Here is a 22,262-nt window from a genome sequence, read left to right on the forward strand (position 1 = left end):
TTTGTCGTTGCCAATCTGACCGCCGGTGATTTTGATCAAAAGGTTTAAAGGTGGAACTCAATAATCTGCTCGATTTGGATTATTGGCCAATTGAATTTGTTAATCTGCTGGGGAATCTGGAGCATGGGACACAGCCTTAGGATAAGGGGCCATTCATTTAGCACTGAGGTAAGGAGAAATTTCTTCACTCAAACGGTTGTGAACCTTTGAAATTCTCTATCTCAGAGGATTTTGGATACTCCACCATTGACTATATTTAAGGCTTAGACAGACAGAGTTTTGGTCTCTCAGGGAATCGAGGAACATGGGGAGGGGATAGGATAATTAAATTGAACATTTTGAATGGTGGGCCTGGCTCAAGGGACCTCAGGGTCCACTTTTGTTCCTATTTCATACGTTGTTATTTTCTGTTGTTTGCAGCTTGTCAAGGGTCAGTTTGAAATTCCGTGGGTTACACAATGGAGCTGTAACAGTCCAGATCCAAGAAGGTGGTAATACATTGGAGAACCAGTCGTGACTGCCATGCAATTAAGTGAGCCTATAGAAAGGTCAATGGCTGAGAGGAGCATCCATCCATTGGCATACAGGGTCCATTGGGTGGGCAGATTTGGGGTGTGGACCTGCACGTTTGGGTAGGAGTCATGACTCTTCTGGCATTGTGAGACTATAAGAGGGGTCTGGTCCATTAGGTATTTTGAGTGCAACTGACTACAAAAAAAGCAATAGCTAGATGTTGGGCTAAGATACTCAGAGATAGGGGCGAGCAGAGATGAGGATCAACATCCTCAGGAATGGATGCAGAGCCCTAGACATGAGGAGTGCAAAAGAGAGGCCCGAGGAGCTGAGAGAAGGCAACAGAGGCCATACCCTCAATGTCGAGTATACTGCTGAGAAGCTAAATGAACATGCCAGATAATGAGTGCTGCAGGGGCCTATATTTATCGAGGGAAACGGTGACTGAGATCTGTGCACTTATTGAGGAAGACCTCAGAATTCATTATACTGCTCGCCACGCCCTGCTAGTAGATGTTAAAGTCACCATGGCACTTAACTTCATCTGTGGCTCCTTCCAAATATCAGTAGCGGATCTTAGTGACGTCTTTTAAGTAGCAAAAAAACCATTTCTGCTCAGGTCACTGATGTTCAATCTGTGAAAGCTGGGCAGTACATATAGGTCCAAACAGATAGAGCCTTGCAGGTGCAAAGGGCAGTAGGGTTTTCCTCTATGACAGTATTCCTACAGATGCAGTACATCATCAATTTCACCTATGTGGCCATCAAGGCACCCAATGAGCAGCCAGCAAGATTCAGCAAGAAGAAGGGCTTCCACTCCTTCAGCGTTCAGCTGATCTGCAACCAAAATGAGAGCTTTGTGTACTCGCTATCCTGGCAGCTGCCATGACTCCTTCGTTCTTTGGCAGTCCAGATGCTGTAGCGTTTAATGTCACGACCCAACCTCCATGGATAGATTCTCCTTTGGACATTGCACTCATCTATTTACATGATACTGAGGTTGTGCCTGGACTAGTTGGGTGGCACCCTGCAGTACACTCCTGTAAGGGTCCCATGCTTTGTGGTGGTCTGCTGTGCTTTCCATAACATGGCCCTCCAGAGAGATGTGAACCTTGAAGAAGGTGAAATAGCAGATTGACAGTTCATTGATGGAGGAAGAAGAAAACGTAAAGCTGAGAAGTGCCAAGGTTGTGCAGCTGGTTAGCTGGAATCAGCCCATGGGTTAAATTTCTCATCAGGATGTCATGAATGCTAAGGATCATCTGATCCTGGCTTATTTTATCAGAGTGGTTTACACCCAGCAGAACTGCATGTACTGAAACTTACTTTGACCTGCCTTTGAGAACTTATCTATTGAAGACATAACTTTAATTAAATCAACTTTTAGTGCCAATGCATTGCATACATCTGTCTAGCAGCCTCATCATCTCCTTTCAAAGACTACAGCTTCCCTCCTCCACCTCATTCCTCTTTTCCAGTTTTACATGAAAGAATGGAACCTGGTATATCTGGGTCATGTGTCAACATTTACAGTGTTAAAGAAAGTTATAAAGTGCACTCTTACAGTGAAATGGACCCCAATCAACCATTCATTGCACCGAATGACTCAATGGTCACTCCTATGCGGTGCTCCCCTTATGGCCTGGGCTGTGGAGACAGTCAGCTCACTTTCTACTTGTGGTTGAGATGTTATATAGTGGTTGGCCTCATTGCAGAATTGTCAGTGGCAGCATCTCCAGAAGCTGCGGTACCCGGACTATTGCAGAGACTGCCTCCATCACTGGGCCTTGCTTCACAGATAGTTCTCCAGTTAGTGGGGCAAAGCAGACCAAATGATAATGCCCTGTGCGAGGATACACCTTTATTTTGTACGGTGACTGCCTCAGGCCCTTGGCTACTGCTCTGGATCATTGGAGGGGACTTCTAGCTGGGCACAACTGACATGCAGTCCATGCTTCTTTGCACCATCAGTTTCACTGACAAGTCAATGTTACAGAGGATGGCGTGCAATCTACATACATGCCAAGTGCTGCTGTATTTGGCTGTCCCTAAGATTAGCCACTCTCTCCAGTAGAAGATGTCTTTGTTCAAAGACCTGAGCCACGGTCATGCAGATGAGCTGAATGGACTCATCCATTCTCAGCCCATAACCCCACACTGCCTCGGGGGGAGCCCCTGACATGCAGATAAATATTTCTTTCTGTTAGTCAAAGTAATGCTGCTTTGCTTAACTCCTGTGGCCCTGCATTTGTGTCTAGCTAGACATGGCTGTGTCAGTCCTCCATCCTCTGAAGAGCACTACTCATGGTTTTCTCTGTCTCTGAACTCCTCCTGCACATTGGTGCCATGCTTTTCACCCAGTGCCACCCTAACCGTGTGCAAGGACCCAATGATAGTGTATCTATGCTGGTGCAGGATGAACTTGTATGAGGTGATGGTACTAGCTCTGCTGTATTGGATGCTTGTGAGGTCCCAGTCATTGCAGCTGCACTTTTGCCCCTGCACACAGCCTCCACAACTGACCCTGTGAGAAACTTAAGAGGGGTATTATGTCAACTTACTCGTGACAGCAGAAGCCTCTTCAGAGCTGAGTCTTTGATGGGGAGGAATGTATTTCATCCCCTTCATCTACAAATCACAATATCTTTTCACCCAATTCTCCAGGTGTCTGGGTGTTCCCATCTCTCCATCACCCACTTGGTCCAGTAAGATATTGAGGGATGGTTGACATAGGAGTGGGAGTTTGGACTTTGGAGTAGGGTAGGGTAAGGTCATACATTGGGGAGGTGGGGGAATTGGATATTGGTGGGGTGGAGGGGTCAGACATTTTGGATGGTTGGGCATGAGGGAGGGTCGGACATTGTAGGAGGGGTCAGATGTTGGAAAGGTCAGGCATTGGTGGGGTCGGGGGGGTCAGGCATTGAGTGGTTTGGGGAGTTGGACATAAGAGGGGGTCAGACATTTCAGGGTGAGGGAATCAGAACATTGGGGAGTTGGGGGGGCTCAGGATTTTGGACGATGGAGGGATGGAGTGGGTCAGAGATGGGGGGGTTTGGACATCTGGGAAGGTTAGGTTGGGGATGTGAGGTTGGGTCAGTTTGTGGGGGTGGTGTAGGTGGGGGTTTGCGTCTGGGTGGAGCGGGGTTGGTGGAGGAGTCAGATTGGGTCAGTGCGGGGTGCGGAATTCCAGTCGGTTTGGATTGAGTCAGGTCAAGTCAAGTGGGGGGGAATGGATCTAGCCAGGTTGGTGTGGAATGTGGTGCGGGTGAGGGTCAGGGGCTTGGGAGGGAGATTGCTGGGGAATCCTTTGTGGGTGTGGGAACAGGGATGGAGTAAACTGTAGGGTGGGCTACTTAGTGATGGCACGGAAGTAGTTCCCTGTAGGTCAAGAGTGTGAGGGGAATCTTGTGCAGGATTTGATCTGAGTATTTAAACTAGTTACGCTGAAGTTAGATGTGGTTTTATTCTAACTTTTTCAGAGTAAATATTAGTGTCATCTGTCAGAACCATTCACAGTTAGTGATTTAAATCTCTTTGTTGGATGGTTCCAGCACAGTGCCATTGCCCAGGGAAGGCAGCACTTCCCTTCTAAACCCTTCCTTGAAAACTCGTAAGAGGGATTCCCCAGCGTATCTTTGGGTTCCCCTTCTCCAAGTCAAGGCTGGGGAAGGTATGGGCCAAGAAGTTCCATGCATCAATGCTGCCTGGTCCTCAATAGCACTTGGGCTCTGGGCTTTTCTCAGAGGTTAATAATTATCCTGGAAACACATCTCTCTCATGATCGGGGCATCATAAATCCTCAGTTTGCTCAGCTGATGTGTCTGCTGGAGGCTGCAGAGCTAGAGGCCTGTCATCCTTGTTTCACATTACACTCTCTTTGTCAGATCGCGCAATGAGGGTCATTAAAACTCATTGTGGTTCTGCACCCAGTTCCTCTGAGCTTATGCTGCTCACAATTTCTCCAGCCAGGCCTGTTTCGTTTGGCTGTGTGGCCGTCTTCTGCCACCTTCTGGAAACAGTACCTCACGTCTCTCTCACGCATCTGTGAAGCATGGGGAAGATCTGCCCTGAATACCAGGCCACTACCTCTCCTGTTGAGCTGAAGATTATTTACTGAATCAAAACAGCCATGGCAGCCATCATGTTTTTAAATTGGAACCCACACTTTACAAATCTCACCTCCATTCCATTGCCATTAATTGAACCCACCCATCAGTCAATGAGAACTAACCTCCAGGAAAACACTGGACTAGTTCCCCACCGTGTGGGGTCAGGATGTTGGATTCCTGTTTCTGGAGGAAAAAACCTTCCCTAAAATGCTACATAAGTTCTATTCAAATTCTATAATTTGCTTCATGTAAAATACTCTTTTGGCTCTGAGAGTAGATGACTATTGGGTTTGATGTGTTGGTTCCTGAGTGGATAATGTTTTATGTAAATCATTGAATATATGATTCCTGTTGTGTGTGCCAACAATCCTGATTACCCCTCTGCATGCTCAAGAACTGACACTTTCTCCTCCCCGATGTAACTAACTTATTGTTGTAAACAATGTTTTTGATCATGGCTTCATGGCACAAGTTACTTATGTTTTTTCACAAGTAAATATTAACAGGGTGGATTATAAGAGGTGACTGTCTATGAAAATTCCTTTGGCAGTTCTCCAATCTCATAAGAGAGGCCAAGATCCAAGGTTTCTAAGCCCAGTTAACAGAGGCATGTACCTGATGAAATCTTGCTCACAGCAATCATACATTCAAATTTTCTGTATTACCATATAACAGTGTGGCCTTCACCAGCAGAAGGCTGTGGTGTGCAAGAGGGTTGGGCAGTGGAACTGGTCTATGGACCTCTCCAGTGCAGTGAAAGATGTCTTTGACAAGCTGAGGCACAGTGCCAGAAACCATGAGGAGCAGGCTAAAGAAGAAGCAGGAGCCCATGAATGGTAAGCTGGAGTGTGATAGGAGTCAGAGCCATGAATGCAGCAGCCCAAAGCCTCTGCTGGTTCCTGGAGAACCAGTGAAGGGAATTGGAAGAGACATACAGCTGCTTGAGACTGAGATGGACTTTCTGGATCATGCAGAATCCCCCCGTTTAAGTCTGAGAAGCCCCAAGGTAAGGAAGATATCCTTCATCATCCAGATGGCAAGGTGATTTGGCTCACACAGTTGGGAGGGATGGCATGGTGGCACATGGCAATACAGCAGTATCACTGCTGCTTCACAGTGCTAGGGACCTGGCTTCAATTCCCGGCTTGGGTCACTGTCTGTGTCAATTCTTCCCCCCACCCCCAACCCGGATACTGGGTCACTTGATCAGACACAAAGTACCTGTGGATTAAGGACACACTCCTCCACCCAAGCCCCACCCCTTTCTGGCCCACGCTCCCATAAAGCGGAATCTGCACGTTCTCCCTGTCTCTACGTGGGTTTCCTCTGGGTGCTCTGGTTTTCTCCCACAGTTTGAAAGATGCGCTGGTTTGGTGCATTGGCCATGCTAAATTCTCCCTCAGTGTACCCGAACAGGCACTGAAGTGTGGCGGCTAGGGGATTTTCACAGTAACTTCATTGCAGTGTTAATGCAATTTCTGTGTGCATGAATCATGCGTTATAATATCTTTTGTTAACAATTCATGACTATCAACAAAGACTCAGTACTAATAAGAATTTCAATCCAATTCATAAAAAATAAACAGAAGACGTGCAAAATGTACAGTAGATCCACAACGATCTGAAAGAGGGAAACAGTTTAACACTTTGGGTGGGATAACATTGAGGGAATTCGTGAATTCCGACGAAGCATTCCCATGAGAAAGCATTCAGTTTTGAAGAGGTCTTAAGAGTGCAGATGCACATTTCCAGTATTGTTATTTCAGATTTCCACAGGCACCAATTATCTTGCCCCCTCGTTTATCCATTATAATAAAAAAGCTACATATATAACATTGACCATGATTGTGATGCAGCTTGTAACACAAAGCATTTTACAGCGGTCATGTTTCCCTTCCCTATTAGGTGCCGGACCTGGATCTGGAAGGTTTATTCGGAAATATTGACGAAGTTGTACATGTATCGTCCAATCTATCCAAAAGTCTGGAAGAAGCAGCTACTGGGAAATCAGATCAAGTCCTCTTGATAAGTAATTATTCAGATAGTACCTTGCATTAGATTTGGTGTGATAAATTATTCTGTTTGCTTGAAATCCACAGGCTGGATTTTGTTCCAGTGACATGGGCTTCCTCTGACACTTGCACAGCCGTGTGTCACATCTGAGGGAATGGCCCTACACAATTATGTGCCTGACTGGTACTTAACTCCAAGTGTTGGGCCTCCTGTGTGATTAAGGATCCTGGAGAATGGAAATCCTGCCTCGAGAGCTGCCAACCAATCAGAGTCTGCAGCTTTCCATTGCAGGCAGCGCCACCAGGTACAGTGGCTGCTGCTGGTAATGCAATGAAACCCATCCCCAGAACCAATGCTGGATCCCAGGCGAGTGGGTGATTAGTGAAGAGGTGGGGAAGGGAATGCCAGAGGAAAGGACAGGGGGGGGGGCTGTCAATTCTTCCCCCCACCCTGGATACTGGGTTACTTGATCAGATACAAAGTACCTGTGAGTTAAGGACCCACTCCTCCACCCACGCCCCCCCCCGCCTTTTCTGGTCCACGCCCCCATAAAGCCATAAGCAAACCTGACCAGATTTGCTGGGAGGCCTTTGGGAGACATGGGAAAGCTGTGCGGGTTTTGAATCATTAAATTCCACCAGGCTCAGAGATAATTGGTTTTAAGTAATAAAAGGAATAAGAGGAATAAAAGGAATAAGAGGAATAAAAGAATGACCAGGGTGAGGTTAGGGCCGGTCAAGGACAGTAGTGGGAACTTGTATATGGAGTCAGTAGAGATAGGCGAGGTGATGAATGAATACTTTTCTTCAGTGTTCACCAAGGAGAGGGGCCATGTTTTTGAGGAAGAGAAGGTGTTACAGGCTAATAGGCTGGAGGAAATAGATGTTCGGAGGGAGGATGTCCTGGCAGTTTTGAATAAACTGAAGGTCGATAAGTCCCCTGGGCCTGATGAAATGTATCCTAGGATTCTTTGGAAGGCAAGGGATGAGATTGCAGAGCCTTTGGCTTTGATCTTTGGGTCCTCGCTGTCCACGGGGATGGTGCCAGAGGACTGGAGAATGGCGAATGTTGTTCCTCTGTTTAAGAAAGGGCATAGAAATGACCCTGGTAATTATAGACCGGTTAGTCTTACTTCGGTGGTTGGTAAATTGATGGAAAAGGTCCTTAGGGATGGGATTTACGACCATTTAGAAAGATGCGAATTAATCCGGGATAGTCAGCACGGATTCGTGAAGGGCAAGTCGTGCCTCACAAATTTGATTGAATTTTTTGAGGAGGTAACTAAGTGTGTTGATGAAGGTAGGGCAGTTGATGTCATATACATGGATTTTAGTAAGGCGTTTGATAAGGTCCCCCATGGTCGGCTTATGATGAAAGTAAGGAGGTGTGGGATAGAGGGAAAGTTGGCCGATTGGATAGGTAACTGGCTGTCTGATCAAAGACAGAGGGTGGTGGTGGATGGAAAATTTTCGGATTGGAGGCAGGTTGCTAGCGGAGTGCCGCAGGGATCAGTGCTTGGTCCTCTGCTCTTTGTGATTTTTATTAATGACTTAGAGGAGGGGGCTGAAGGGTGGATCAGTAAATTTGCTGATGACACCAAGATTGGTGGAGTAGTGGATGCGGTGGAGGGCTGTTGTAGGCTGCAAAGAGACATAGATAGGATGCAAAGCTGGGCTGAAAAATGGCAAATGGAGTTTAACCCTGATAAATGTGAGGTGATTCATTTTGGTAGGACTAATTTAAATGTGGATTACAGGGTCAAAGGTAGGGTTCTGAAGACTGTGGAGAAAGAGAGAGATCTTGGGGTCCATATCCACAGATCTCTAAAGGTTGCCACTCAAGTGGATAGAGCTGTGAAGAAGGCCTATAGTGTGTTAGCTTTTATTAACAGGGGGTTGGAGTTTAAGAGCCGTGGGGTTATGCTGCAACTGTACAGGACCTTGGTGAGACCACATTTGGAATATTGTGTGCAGTTCTGGTCACCTCACTATAAGAAGGATGTGGAAGCGCTGGAAAGAGTGCAGAGGAGATTTACCAGGATGCTGCCTGGTTTGGAGGGTAGGTCTTATGAGGAAAGGTTGAGGGAGCTAGGGCTGTTCTCTCTGGAGCGGAGGAGGCTGAGGGGAGACTTAATAGAGGTTTATAAAATGATGAAGGGGATAGATAGAGTGAACGTTCAAAGACTATTTCCTTGGGTGGATGGAGCTATTACAAGGGGGCATAATTGTAGGGTTCGTGGTGGGAGATATAGGAAGGATATCAGAGGTAGGTTCTTTACGCAGAGAGTGGTTGGGGTGTGGAATGGACTGCCTGCAGTGATAGTGGAGTCAGACACTTTAGGAACATTTAAGCGGTTATTGGATAGGCACATGGAGCATACCAGGATGATAGGGAGTGGGATAGCTTGATCTTGGTTTCAGATAAAGCTTGGCAGAACATCGTGGGCCGAAGGGCCTGTTCTGTGCTGTACTGTTCTATGTTCTATGTTCTAAGTAGCTCATCAATGAGCTTAATGGCCTTCCTGCAGCCGGTGGGCCGGATTCCTGGATCAGGCCATTCCTACTTTCAACTTACTTGTGAATACTTTGTCTGGGAATCCAATGTGGATACTCCTGCCCCATTGTCCCAGTCCCCATATCCATTCTCTCAGGTTCCATTAAATCCAACCCCACATTTGTATTGAATGAGCCATGATGAACTTCTACTCCTGTCTGCTGTTAGCTGCAATGTTCCTTACTGTGCAAATGAAGCCTCGGAATTCAAATGGTTCAGGCCACAAATTTAGGCACTGTCGCCAACCACAAAACCCATCGGGCTTAACACTAAATCCTATCATTCTGTACAAGACAATGCTATATATCTTTTGTTAGATTTGCTAAAAATGTGGAATATTCTGATCCCTCTTCTTAATAATTTAGTTGATAAATCATGCACCGAGGCAAAGCTAAGTGCAAATGCCAAAAAAGTTTTTGTTGGAAGTGTGGCATTCCTTATGTTGTAACTGTGGGACTGCTTTTATTAGATTTTGTGTTACGCAATAGGAATCCAGGCTATTAAAAGTCACATGCTGTAGTTTTGGCATTGTGAAATGAAAACTTGCAGTTCACGTCACTGATCTCGTGATGTAGTTTGTAATATAAATACACTTGACAGCAGTTACGTTTCTTTTCCCTGTAGGAGCTGGATCTAAATCTGAAAGGCTTATTTGGAATTACTGATGCACTGTGTGTGTGATATTTTAAAGTTCGCTATTTTATAGTGCAAAATAAATAACTTATCAATGGTTACTCAGCAAATTTAAAGGTATTTGCCAAGATTTATAAACTGTTGCCTTTCTGAACATTTTGGCCTAGAACTTTGTTCACGCAGCACCTGTTTCTCAGGTGGGGAAACGGATGCTAAAGAGGCCAATAGCACTCAACCATTCTTTATGGTAAATCAAATGAACTAAATCAAACAAACTCAAGGACACAGCAAGAAGGGCAGCCCCCAAAAGGAAGGGAACCGCCCAAAACAAAGCAGAAAGGAAATTAAAACATTAAATCAAAATGTGGTTAAAGAAATCAATAATACACCCTAGTCCCTGCCGTCCCCAATGAGCAAGGAAGGCCTCGGTGGTGCCCTCGAACACTGCATGCTCCCTCTCCAGGGACTGCCAGCTGTGAATATAGTTGTGGCAGAGGGGCGGACAGTTGGCTCAAATGACAGCCTCGGTCACCCGCTGCCTGGACCTGTTAATAGCATGTTTGGCTAGGAATAGAACTCAATCCGTGCCAAATGTTACACACATCAGGACACTTGCCTGAAACTGGGATTAGGCTCATTACTTATGTAAATCAGAGTTGGGGTTAATGCATTTCTCAGGTTGCCCCCAATTCCAACTTGGCTTGTGACTGACCATAGAATGCATTGTACATGTTGCGGTCCTATCCAGGGAGCCAGAAAGGTGTATCCCTTTAATTTTTTTAGACAACAGTCTCCAACAGAGTAAAATCAGCTTCACCATATCATAGCAGTTAATGAGCATAATTTATTTTGAAAATGTTTATCACATCATCTTCATGAATATTGTAAAGGAACAAATTACACACATCCAGCCAAGGTCATTTATTTTTGTAATTTGAATTCCAATTTTGTAGTGTATTTCAAAAGTGTTATGATTGCAGTGTTAAAATCATAACATATTTACAGATAAATCATTTTCTAAATTGCAGAATGCACAAAGGTCATTATTTTTTATTCTTAGCACAGTAATTTGAAAATGAACACGATCCCAAATTAAATGCAATCTTCACCTCCACTTTCTCTTTCGCTAAATCACACTTTATGCCCAGCATACGAATGTATTGTTACAAATACAAGCAATATAAATACTGCAGCTATAAGAACAGGTCAGGGGCTTGGGATTTTGTGGTGAGTAACTCATTTAGTGACTCCCCAAATTCTCTCTGCCATCAACAAAGCACAAGTCTGGAGTGTCATGGAATATTCTCAACTTGCCTAGGTGAGTACTGCTCCAACAACAGTCATGGTCCAAACATGGACAAAAGATCTGAACTCAGGAGGTGATGTGAGAGCAACATCCTTGACATCAATTTGACTGAGTGTAGTATCAAGGACCCTAGCAAACTAAAGTCGAGGGGAATCGAGGAGGTTGCATTTGACTGGATGGAGTTGTACCTGACACAAAGGAAGAAGGTTGTAGTTGTTAGAGGCCAATCATCTCAGTCCCAGGACATCACGGCAGGAGTTCCTCAGGGTTGTGTCCTAAGCCCGACCATCTTCAGCTGCTTCATCAATCACCTTCCTTCAATCATAAAGTCAAGAGTGGGGATGTTCACTGAGTGTTCACACAATATTTAGTACCATTTACAACTCCTCAGATACTGAAGCAGTCCCTGTCCTTATGCAACAAAACATCTCACTTCCTACAAATAAAAGGTGTGGCCATTGGGTACCCATTTGGGCCCCAGTTATGCCTGTCATTTTTGTGGGCTATGTCTTACTCAGGCCCTAGGTCTTAGTGATATTGTCACTGAATTAATAATCCAGAGACACTGAATGATGATTTGGGGACCAGGGTTCCAATCCCACCATGGTAGATCGTGAAATTTGGATTTAAATTTTTAAAAATCTGAAATTAAACATCTAATGATGACCATTAAACCACTGTCGATTGTCATAACAATGCATCTGGGTCCTTTCGGGAAGGAAATCTGTCTTCCTTACCTGGTGTGGCATACATATGACTCCAGACCCACAGCAATGTGGTTGATTTTTAAATGCCCTCTGAAATGGCATAAGCAAGCCATTCAGTTCAAGGATAATTAGGGATAGGCATCAAATGCTGGCCCAGCCAGCGAGGCCCACATTCCATGTATGACTAAAGAAAGAATGTGGCAGTTAAAGAACGCCTCTTTAACTGCCACATGCCCTTAAAAAATCTTTGGGTGGAATTTAGTGCCAAGGTAAATTCGGAGACATTTGATCGGGTAGGAGGATAACAACTGAGGACCTGGCCACTTCCCTGCCTTTGCTCAGATTATGACTGGGCAGGAAGGCTCGTGAAGGCCTTCCCATCTTGCAATTAAGGCCTTTAAGTGGGAAAATGGTGCCTCTGACAGGCTGACAGCATTCCAAGGGCAGGATTTCAGCCCCTTGATCCTGGGGGTGGCCAGTAAAGTGCTTGATTGGCACTTAATATGGTTAGTCTTCCCAAAAAGAGCCAACGCAGGATTCCTGCCAGCTCTCCAGCTGACAGGTGAGAGGGCTGGCCTGTCACCTGGATTAAATACTGCCCTTACGCTTCCTGTTTAATTTTCCCCTTCTCGTGGAAGAGTGCTCTAAAAATGCAATTTGCTGTTATTGTTGCTAGATTTCATACCCAGATCAATGGGTAATATCACAACCAATGGTTCCAAATCCATGCCTTCAAATAAAGCTATCTTCAAAATATCTTCTCATCTTCAAAAGGCTGATTTCCAATGGATTAAAACACTTGAGCATCATTCTAGTCATTTTGATTTTATTCTTCAGCTGAATAGAAATCATTGGGCATTATAAGGCATGTATAAGGAATGTATAATATATATATTGGCTGGAATTCTCCAGTCTCACACGCCTGGCGACTGTTGTCAGCGAGGACGGAGGATTTGGCGCTCAGCCAAAATCTCCATTTGCTGCAGTGGGACAGGAGAATCCCAACGGCCGGCAAGGTTGGAGAATTTCAGCCATTATGTTTATGTTGTTATGCAAGGTATTTGTAATACTTTTAAATGTTATTTTTCAGAATAAGTTCCCAAAATATCTTACACCGAGTTTATATTCCCCTAGTCATGGCATTCACGATGACATTATTAGTTGGAAAGAAACAACTATTATGGCTTACTTCATAATTTCACGGCATAAATTGAACAGAATCACAGGATTGTTATGGTGCAGAAGGAGGCCATTTGGCCCATTGTGTCTCCAAATGAGTATCATGATTTAGTGAGAAACAGATCTTGCATTTCTCTAACAATCTACCCTGTCTTAAGGATGTCAAAGCAAATAATGGATTGGTTTTTAAGTGCAGTAATATTATTATTGTGCCAAACTCCATTGATCCAGCTTGCTGATCTACTTAGCCTCCCAGTTTACGGCTTACAGAATTTAAATTGTTGAAAAGTTACATTGGGACTCAAACTTCATGAGATTTGTCTAATCATTACAGGGAAGTAAACTGAAATGAATCTCAATAAGATGGTAGAAGGATTTTTTAAAAACGTTTTATCCGTTTCTCAGAGTTATAAAGCCAATGTTCAGCATGGACAGGGCAAGCCCTCAATCCAACTCCTGGCTTGCTCCAATGATCTAATTTAATTCAAATTAAATCCAATTCATGGTTGCCACAAAAGGGACACATTAGATCCAAGCTGACTAGAACAGGCATTTCATCTGATACCAGGCTTGGTCCTGCCTTTGATCTTAGCCAAAGGTGGAAGGAAATAATGGTTCTAAAATTCTTAGGAGGGTTGAGGGTGGAAAATAGAGCCTGAGGTTTTTAGCAGAACCTGGTTACGCCAGGGGCCCACTTTTAACTCAATGTAGGTGAGCAGATTTCGAGTGAGTTAAAATCGGGGCCAAGGAACATGCCCCATTTGCCATGATATTTTGAATTTGAGATGGAATTACTCCTTCCCTTATGTCATATTCACTTTTTAAAATTCATTCATGGGACGTGGGCGTCGCTTGCTGGCCAGCATTTATTGCCTATCCCTTGTTGCACGAGGGCAGTTGACAGTCAACCACATTGCTGTGCCTCTGGAGTCACATGTAACCTCACGATGCTCCACTTCTCCAGCTTCCACCCTAAACACGTTAAAGAAGCCATCCCCTACGGACAAGCCCTCCGTATACACAGGATCTGCTCGGATGAGGAGGATCGCAACAGACACCTCCAGACGCTGAAAGATGCCCTCATAACAACAGGATATGGCGCTCGACTCATTGATCAACAGTTCCAACGCGCCACAGCGAGAAACCGCACCGACCTCCTCAGAAGACAAACACGGGACACAGTGGACAGAGTACCCTTTGTTGTCCAGTACTTCCCCGGAGCGGAGAAGCTACGGCATCTCCTCTGGAGCCTTCAACATGTCATTGATGAAGACGAACATCTCGCCAAGGCCATCCCCACACCCCCACTTCTTGCCTTCAAACAACCGCACAACCTCAAACAGACCATTGTCCGCAGCAAACTACCCAGCCTTCAGGAGAACAGTGACCATGACATCGCACAACCCTGCCACAGCAACCTCTGCAAGACGTGCCGGATCATCGACACAGATGCCATCATCTCACGTGAGAACACCATCCACCAGGTACACGGTACATACTCTTGCAACTCGGCCAACGTTGTCTACCTGATTCGCTGCAAGAAAGGATGTCCCGAGGCATGGTACATTGGGGAAACTATGCAGACGCTGCGACAACGGATGAATGAACACCGCTCGACAATCACCAGGCAAGACTGTTCTCTTCCTGTTGGGGAGCACTTCAGCGGTCACGGGCATTCGGCCTCTGATATTTGGGTAAGCGTTCTCCAAGGCGGCCTTCGCGACACACGACGGCGCAGAGTCGCTGAGCAGAAACTGATAGCCAAGTTCCGCACACACGAGGAAGGCCTCAACCGGGATATTGGGTTCATGTCACACTATCTGTAACCCCCACAGAGTTTCACTGGCTGTCTTGTCTGGAGACAATACACATCTTTTTAGCCTGTCTTGATGCTCTCTCCACTCACATTGTTTTGTTTCTTAAAGACTTGATTAGTTGTAAGTATTCGCATTCCAACCATTATTCATGTAAATTGAGTCTGTGTCTTTATATGCTCTGTTTGTGAACAGAATTCCCACTCACCTGAAGAAGGGGTTTAGAGCTCCGAAAGCTTGTATGGCTTTTGCTACCAAATAAACCTGTTGGACTTTAACCTGGTGTTGTTAAACTTCTTACTGTGTTTACCCCAGTCCAACGCCGGCATCTCCACATCGTCACATGTAGGCCAGACCTGGTAAGGACGGCAGATTTTCTTCCCTAAATGACATTAGAGAACCAGATAGGTTTTTCCGACAATCGACAATGGCTTCATGGTCATCTATAAATACTTAACCCAGATTTTTTTTATTGAATTCAAATTCCATCATCTGCCATGGTGGAATTTGAACCTGGGTTCCCAGAACATTAGTTGAGTTTCCGGATTAATAGTCTACTGATAATACCACTAGGCCATCGCCTCCTCTTAAAATAGTCACTTTCTCGGCCCAAAACTTAATCTAGAAGTGAATCCCAGAAGGTTTCTACTTCATCCAAAGGCAGATTGGCTTTTTTTGGAGACTGAAAAGAAAATTTTTCTTCAGCTCTGTTGGGGTTTAGTGGACAGATTGAGATGGGCAATGCTAAGTCCTCCACTGCACTGCGACCCAGGGATTTGGATTATGATCTTGGAGCATGGTGGAGAGTTTGTTTGCTGGGGTTACACCAGTGGAACACTATCTCATGGAGTTCTGGGTCAAATGAAATTTTTTCCATATTAATGCAATTCAAATGTGGGTACCCATCACTATTCAAGATAACAAACATTGATACATATTCCTAAAGTTAAATTCAATCCTTTTGTCATAAAATCTGAGGTTCATTTTCACCATGGAAACAACATTAGCGACTCCCTGAACAGTTCCCTGACTCATCACCTCATCCCACAGTTAAGCAGCTGTTCTGCAGGTAGGCCCTCAGTTGGAACCTTGGCAGAGCCTCAGTGCAAACAAGGTGACCTGATTTCAGGGTTTTGAAAATGTTGCTTTGCGCTCACTTGTTAAAAGGCACATCAGAATTGCAAGGTCAGTTTGCTTTCCCATTTCCTTCATTCATTTGAATAAGCCTCTCGCCTTAATAGCCTGGTTGAAATTGGTTACTCATTGTGAAGCAATGTGACTGCAAACATACATCAAATGCCATAGTATAAGCATATTAGTATGCTAACACAGTGCAATAACCCTAGCCATCACTGCTGCTTTAAAACAAGTATTAACCCTTCACAGCCAACAGGGTTGGAATCTGGAAATGGCACACTGCTAAGTGATCCACAGCTACATCTATGTTTTTTGAATGTTTCATTAGTTTCCTAGCTTCAATACATTTTTGTTTTTAAAACAACAATTTTGTTAAGTGTCATGATTATTTGCAAAAAAAAAATTACAAGTTCCCCTGGTCTTGCATAATCACAATAGTATAATTTGCAAGTTCTTGCAAAATACTCTCCCAATCTTGCAATCATTACATTAAATTAAATGTTCCTTCTTCCTTGAACTATTAATCGTAAGCAAATTTTTTTTGTGTACTGCTGACACTGACTCCTCCATTTTGACTTTTCAGTTCTGATTCTGTGTGACTGGTGGAGTGCACCATGCTGCAGAACAGGAATCATTGACATGAACCTTCCAAACTAGTTCAACTGAAATTGCCCTGTGCTAAGTACTGTGTCTTTAGAATAAATGGCGCTGAGAATACATCATTCAAGTTGGTGGAGTTTTCTTGGCTGACTACCTCTGGAAAGGTTATCATTTTATGGCCATTATGGAGTTCTTATGATTAAATAACTAGGTTTAAATTATAGAGGGATGATTTTGCCATCCTCTATGCCAGGCACTAAAATTGCTCACAGGAACATGAATTGGCAATTCAACCTCAGGTTTGCTCTAACATTCAATTAGACAATCTGAAACGCTGATCTGTACCTCCAATCTACTTGTCCCCCTTTGTTCCATATCCCTTGAGATCCAGACATAACAAAAGATATCCAGCAGTCTCAGTCTTGAAACTTTTAATTGGCTAATCGCTCTTTGCCTTTTGGTGGAGTATGTTCCAGATTTCCGCTTTTGTGTTTTTTTTTAAAAATGCTTCCTGTTCACTCCTAAATGACCCAGCTCTAAGTTTGAGATTAGACTGTCCTGTTTTGAATTCCATTACCAAAAGGAAATTGCTTCTCTGTATCCACCCTTTCAAGTCCCTGCATTATTTTGAACATATAAATTAGATGATCCCTCAACCTTCGAAACAGGAAAAGATTCAGGTTTACTCAGGTAAACTCAGGTTTATGCAAGCTGTCTTCATAATTCAACCCTCTAACCCTGGTATAATTCTGGTGAATCTGCACTGTATATTTCCCAAGGCTTTTGAACTTTTTCAGATAGCTTTTTCCTGAGGTTCAGTGCCAAAAAGTTAACACACTAGGAGGAATGTTCCCACCCAGGTACTTGTGGCCTTGAAGGTGAGGGGGTTGAGGGGGAGGGGGGTTCAAAGAAATAGTTGGGGGGTGGAGCTAAGGGGCGGGAGCCACTTTGGGATGGCTACCTGACAAATTCCTATTAAGAGTGTCTTTCCCAGAGCATAGTAAGTATAGTAAGTCCAACAGGTTTATTTGGTAGCACGAGCTTTCGGAGCGCTGCCCCTTCATCAGGTGAGTGCAGCGCTCCGAAGGGGCAGCGCTCCAAAAGCTCGTGCTACCAAATAAACCTGTTGGACTTTTAACCTGGTGTTGTGAAACTACTTACTGTGCCTACCCCAGTCCAACGCCGGCAACTCCACATCATGTTTCCCAGGGCAGACAGGAGCAGTTGCCCACTCCACAGGCAGTTAGCCAGTTCTGAGTTAAGACCCAACAGAGCAGCTGCACACTATGTGTAGAGGCCACCATCTCAATGGAGTCAGAGGTTTCATGCCCCAGTGATGTGGCCCAAATGATTCCTCCAAAAGGGCTTCTTCTCCACTCCGAGGGCCCTCATAACTTTTCATTTGGATCCACATCACCAAGGTCATTTTTTTGTTGAGGTGCCCTCACTATCCCTGACTGCATCAGCAACACCAAGCACTCCCAGTGCGACTGCCAAAGCTTCAGAGATGCTAGACACTCGATTGGGCTAGCAGTATCAGGAGCCAACCACCATTCTTAATAGGATGGCAAACTTAAGAGGCGACTCATTAAGAGGCCGCCTTGTGGAAGATTGTGCACAGGAAAATTGTGGTCTTGCGGCTGGTATTTGCAGGCTCAGAACTTCCATTTCATCCTCTTATAGCAGTGGTGGACAACATGCAGCCTGCGGTCACATGGTGGCACATTTGAATTCTGAGTGTGGCCCACGAGACACTTTGTTGATAGTTGCCCATTGCACTGGGTTGCCACATTCCTTTGATTTTCATCCGCATAGTTTTTTTCCTACCGATATTACTGAAGTGATACGCACGTAAAGCAGGGGCAAATAAAGTGAGGTGCATGCTGGTTGCACTCAACATCGACTACAAGACCCGTGCACTCCCTTTGTGTCCAAAGTGTTAATATTTATTACGGTGGAAAAGAAGAAGGAGGCATACATAAATTTCAGGAAATTGAAAACACATAAGACTCTTGAGGAATGCAAATATAGCAGGAAGGAACTTAAATGGGGACTTAGGAGGGCAAAAAGGGACCATGAAATGTCCTTGGCAAGCAGGATTAAGGAGAATCCCAAGGCTTTTTATGCATATATAAGGAGGAAGAGGGTAGCTATGGAAAGGGTAGGGGTCCATTCAAGAACAGTGGAGGGAATTTGTGTGTGGAGCCAGATGAGGTAGGTGAGGTCCTTAACAAGTACTTTGCATCAGTATTCACAAAGGAGAAGGATGTGGTGGATGATGACTGTAGAAAGGAGGATATTCTAGGACATGTTGAGATAAAAAGAGAGGAGGTATTGGAGGTTTAGAAAAACATGAAGGTGGATAGGTCCCTGGGCAAGATAGGGTCTATCCCAGAATACTGAGAGAGGTGAAGGAAGAAATTGCTGAAGCCTTGGCCAAAATCTTTGTATCCTCTTAAGTCACAGGCGAGATACCAGAGGAGTAAAGAGTAACTAACATTGTTCCTCTGTTTAAGAAGGGCAGAAGAGACAATTCGGGTAATTACAGGTCTGTGAGCTTTACATCAGTGGTGGAGAAATGATTGGAGCAGATTCTTGGGGACAGGATGCACCCAAATCTGAAAGAGAATAGGCTTATTAGTGCTAGGTGGCATGGTTTTGTGAAGGGGAGGTCGTGTCTCCCAAACTTGATTGAGTTCTTTGAGGAAGTGACAAGAAAACTTGACCAGGGCAAAGCAATGGATGTTGTATACATGGACTTTAGTAAAGCCATCGATAAAGTTCCTCATGGCAGGCTGATACAGAAGGTCAAGTCATATGGGGTCCGAGATGAGCTGGTACAAAACTGACTTGGGCATAGAAAGCAGACAGTAGCAGTGAAAGGGTACTTTTCTAACTGGAGGTCTGTGACAAACGGTGTTCCACAAGGATCATTACTTGTGCCTCTGTTGTTTCTAATATATATAAATGATTTGGAGGAAAATATATGTAGTCTGATTAGGAAATTTACAAATGATACAAAAATTGGGGGAGTAGTGGATAGTGAAGAGGATTGTCAGTGGATACAGCAGGATATAAATTGTCTGGAGATGTAGGCTGAAAAATGGCAGATGGAATTTAACCCGGATAAATGTGACGTAATTTGGAAGGTCTACTGCAGAAGGAAAGTATACAGAAAATGGTAGAAATATTAGCACACAGAGGGAACTAGGATGCAGATCCACAGTTCCCTGAAGGTGACAACTCAGGTGGACAAGGTGGTCAAGAAGGCATATGGCATGCTGGCCTTCATCGTCCGGGGTGTTGAATATAGGAATTGGAAAATCACGTTGCAGTTGTATAAGACTTTAGTTAGGCTGCATTTGGGATATTGTATACAATTTGGTCGCCACTGTACCGGAAGGATGTTGATGCATTGGAAAGGGTGAAGAAGAAATTTACCAGGATGTTGCCTGGTTTGCAGGATATGGACCATGAAGAAGGGTTGAACAAACTTGGGTTGTTTTCATTGGAGCATCAGAGGATGAGGGGGGACCTGATAGAGGCTTAAAAGATTATGACATGCTTGGAAAGAGTGGATAATCAGAGTCTTTTTCCCAGGGTTGAAGGATCAATTGGTAAATTGGTAAATGGGGGCATAGGCTGAAAGTGAGAGGGGGAAAGTTTAAAAGAGATGTTTTTTCACACAGAGGGTGGTGAATGCCAGGAACTCGCTGCCAGACGAGGTGGTGGAAGCAGATTCTATGACAACGTTCAAGAGAATTTGGGTAGATACATGAATAGGCAGGGAATAGAGGGATATGGACCACGTAGAGGCAAGAAAACATTAGATTAGAGAGGCATCTTTGTCAGCACAGACTTGGTGGGCCAAAGGGCTTATTCCTGTGCTGTACTGTTCTTTGTTCTTTTGTTTTTACCATTTGAAGTTGGTGGTAGTTCTATTAATATACAAGTGATTTTGCATTTTTTATACTCGTGAAATATTCAGCGTGTATTAAATGTATTTAATCTTATTCCTGGGGTCATGTTAGGAAGGCAGTTAGGAAGGCAAATGCAATGTTAGCATTCATGTTGAGAGGGCTGGAATACAAGAGCAGGGATGTACTTCTGAGGCTGTATAAGGCTCTGGTCAGACCCCATTTGGAGTATTGTGAGCAATTTTGGGCCCTATTTTGGGCATATCTAAGGAAGGATGTGCTGGCCTTGGAAAGGGTCCAGAGGAGGTTCACAGGAGTGATCCCTGGAATAAAGAGCTTGTCGTATGAGGAACGGTTGAGGACTCTGGGTCTGTACTCGTTGAAGTTTAGAAGGATGAGGGGGATCTTATTGAAACTTACAGGATACTGCGAGGCCTGGATAGAGTGGACGTGGAGAGGATGTTTCCATTAGTAGAAAAAATTAGAACCAGAGGGCACAACCTGAAGGGACGATCCTTTAAAACAGAGATGAGGAGGAATTTCTTCAGCCAGCGAGTGGTGAATCTGTGGAGCTCTTTGCCGCAGAAGGCTATGGAGGCCAGGTCATTGAGTGTCTTTAAGACAGAGATAGATAGGTTCTTGATCAATAAGTGGATCCGGGGTTATGGGGAAAAGGCAGGAGAATGGGGATGAGAAAAACATCAGCCATAATTGAATGGAGGAGCAGACTCAGTGGGCTGAATGGCCTAATTCTGCTCCTATGTCTTCTGGTCTTATGTTACTGAACAAGCCTGATATCAATCTTGTGGCCCACTGAGGTGGAGGAGGGCCACTCATGCAGTCGCTCACAACCTAAGCTGCCCATCAGTACCTTACAGCATCTCAGAACCCCAAGAAATTCCAGCTCAGTGCTCAAGATGGGGGCCTGAACATGTCTTATAAATGACACAACACCATCAATATCCAGTGGATTAGCATTGACCAGAAACCATATAAATACTGTGCTACAAAAGCAGGTCACAGGCTGAAATTCTGTGGAGTAACTCATCTCCTGACTCCCCAAAGCCTATGCTACAAGGCACAAATCAGGATTGTGATCGAATACTCTCCACTTGCCTGGATGAGTGTGGCTCCAATAACACTCAGGAAGTTTGACACCATCCAGGACAAGGCAGTCTGTTTGATTGGCACCCCTTCCGTCACCTTAAACATTCATTCCTTCCATCACTGATGCAGATTGGCAGCATTGTGTACCATCTACAAGATGCAACTCACCAAGGCTCCTTCAACAGCACCTTTTAAATCTGCAAACTCTACTATCTAGAAGGACAAGAGCATCAGGTGCTTGGCAACACCACCGGCTGCAAAGTCCTCTTCAAGCCACACACCATCCTGACTTGGAACTTTATTGTTGTTCCTTCACTGTTGCAGGGTGCAAATCCAGGAACTTTCTGCCTAACAACATGTGGGTGTACCTACAAATGGACTGCAGCATTTCAAAACGGGGCTCACCACCACCTTCTCGAGAGAATTAGGGATGGGTATCATAATGCCCTCTTCACCTGAAAGAATAAAATAAAGGCACATGGGAACACCATCACCTGCAACTTCTTCTCCAAACCACGCACCAACATGGCTTGGAACTATATCACTGTTCCTTCAATGTCACTGGGTCAAAATCCTGGAACTACCTTCCTAGGAGCACTGTGGGTGTACTTACATCACATGAACTACAACAATTCAAGAAGCCAATCCACTTCAACCTGTTTTGCAAAAATGCC

General features: G+C 44.6%; 1 protein-coding gene across 8 annotated transcripts in view; it reads left to right on the plus strand.

The window, feature by feature from the left end:
• arhgef37 (Rho guanine nucleotide exchange factor (GEF) 37) overlaps nucleotides 1–22,262 on the plus strand; it is a 163,991-nt gene that overhangs the window by 78,081 nt on the left and 63,648 nt on the right. For all 8 annotated transcript variants that reach the window (XM_078231085.1, XM_078231082.1, XM_078231087.1 and 5 more), the window contains one exon: nucleotides 6,528–6,651. In XM_078231085.1, the coding sequence (XP_078087211.1) occupies nucleotides 6,528–6,651 (124 nt within the window). The remainder of the gene's footprint in view (nucleotides 1–6,527; nucleotides 6,652–22,262) is intronic.

This window comes from Mustelus asterias, chromosome 16, assembly GCF_964213995.1.
Source record: "Mustelus asterias chromosome 16, sMusAst1.hap1.1, whole genome shotgun sequence".
NCBI lineage: Eukaryota > Metazoa > Chordata > Chondrichthyes > Carcharhiniformes > Triakidae > Mustelus > Mustelus asterias.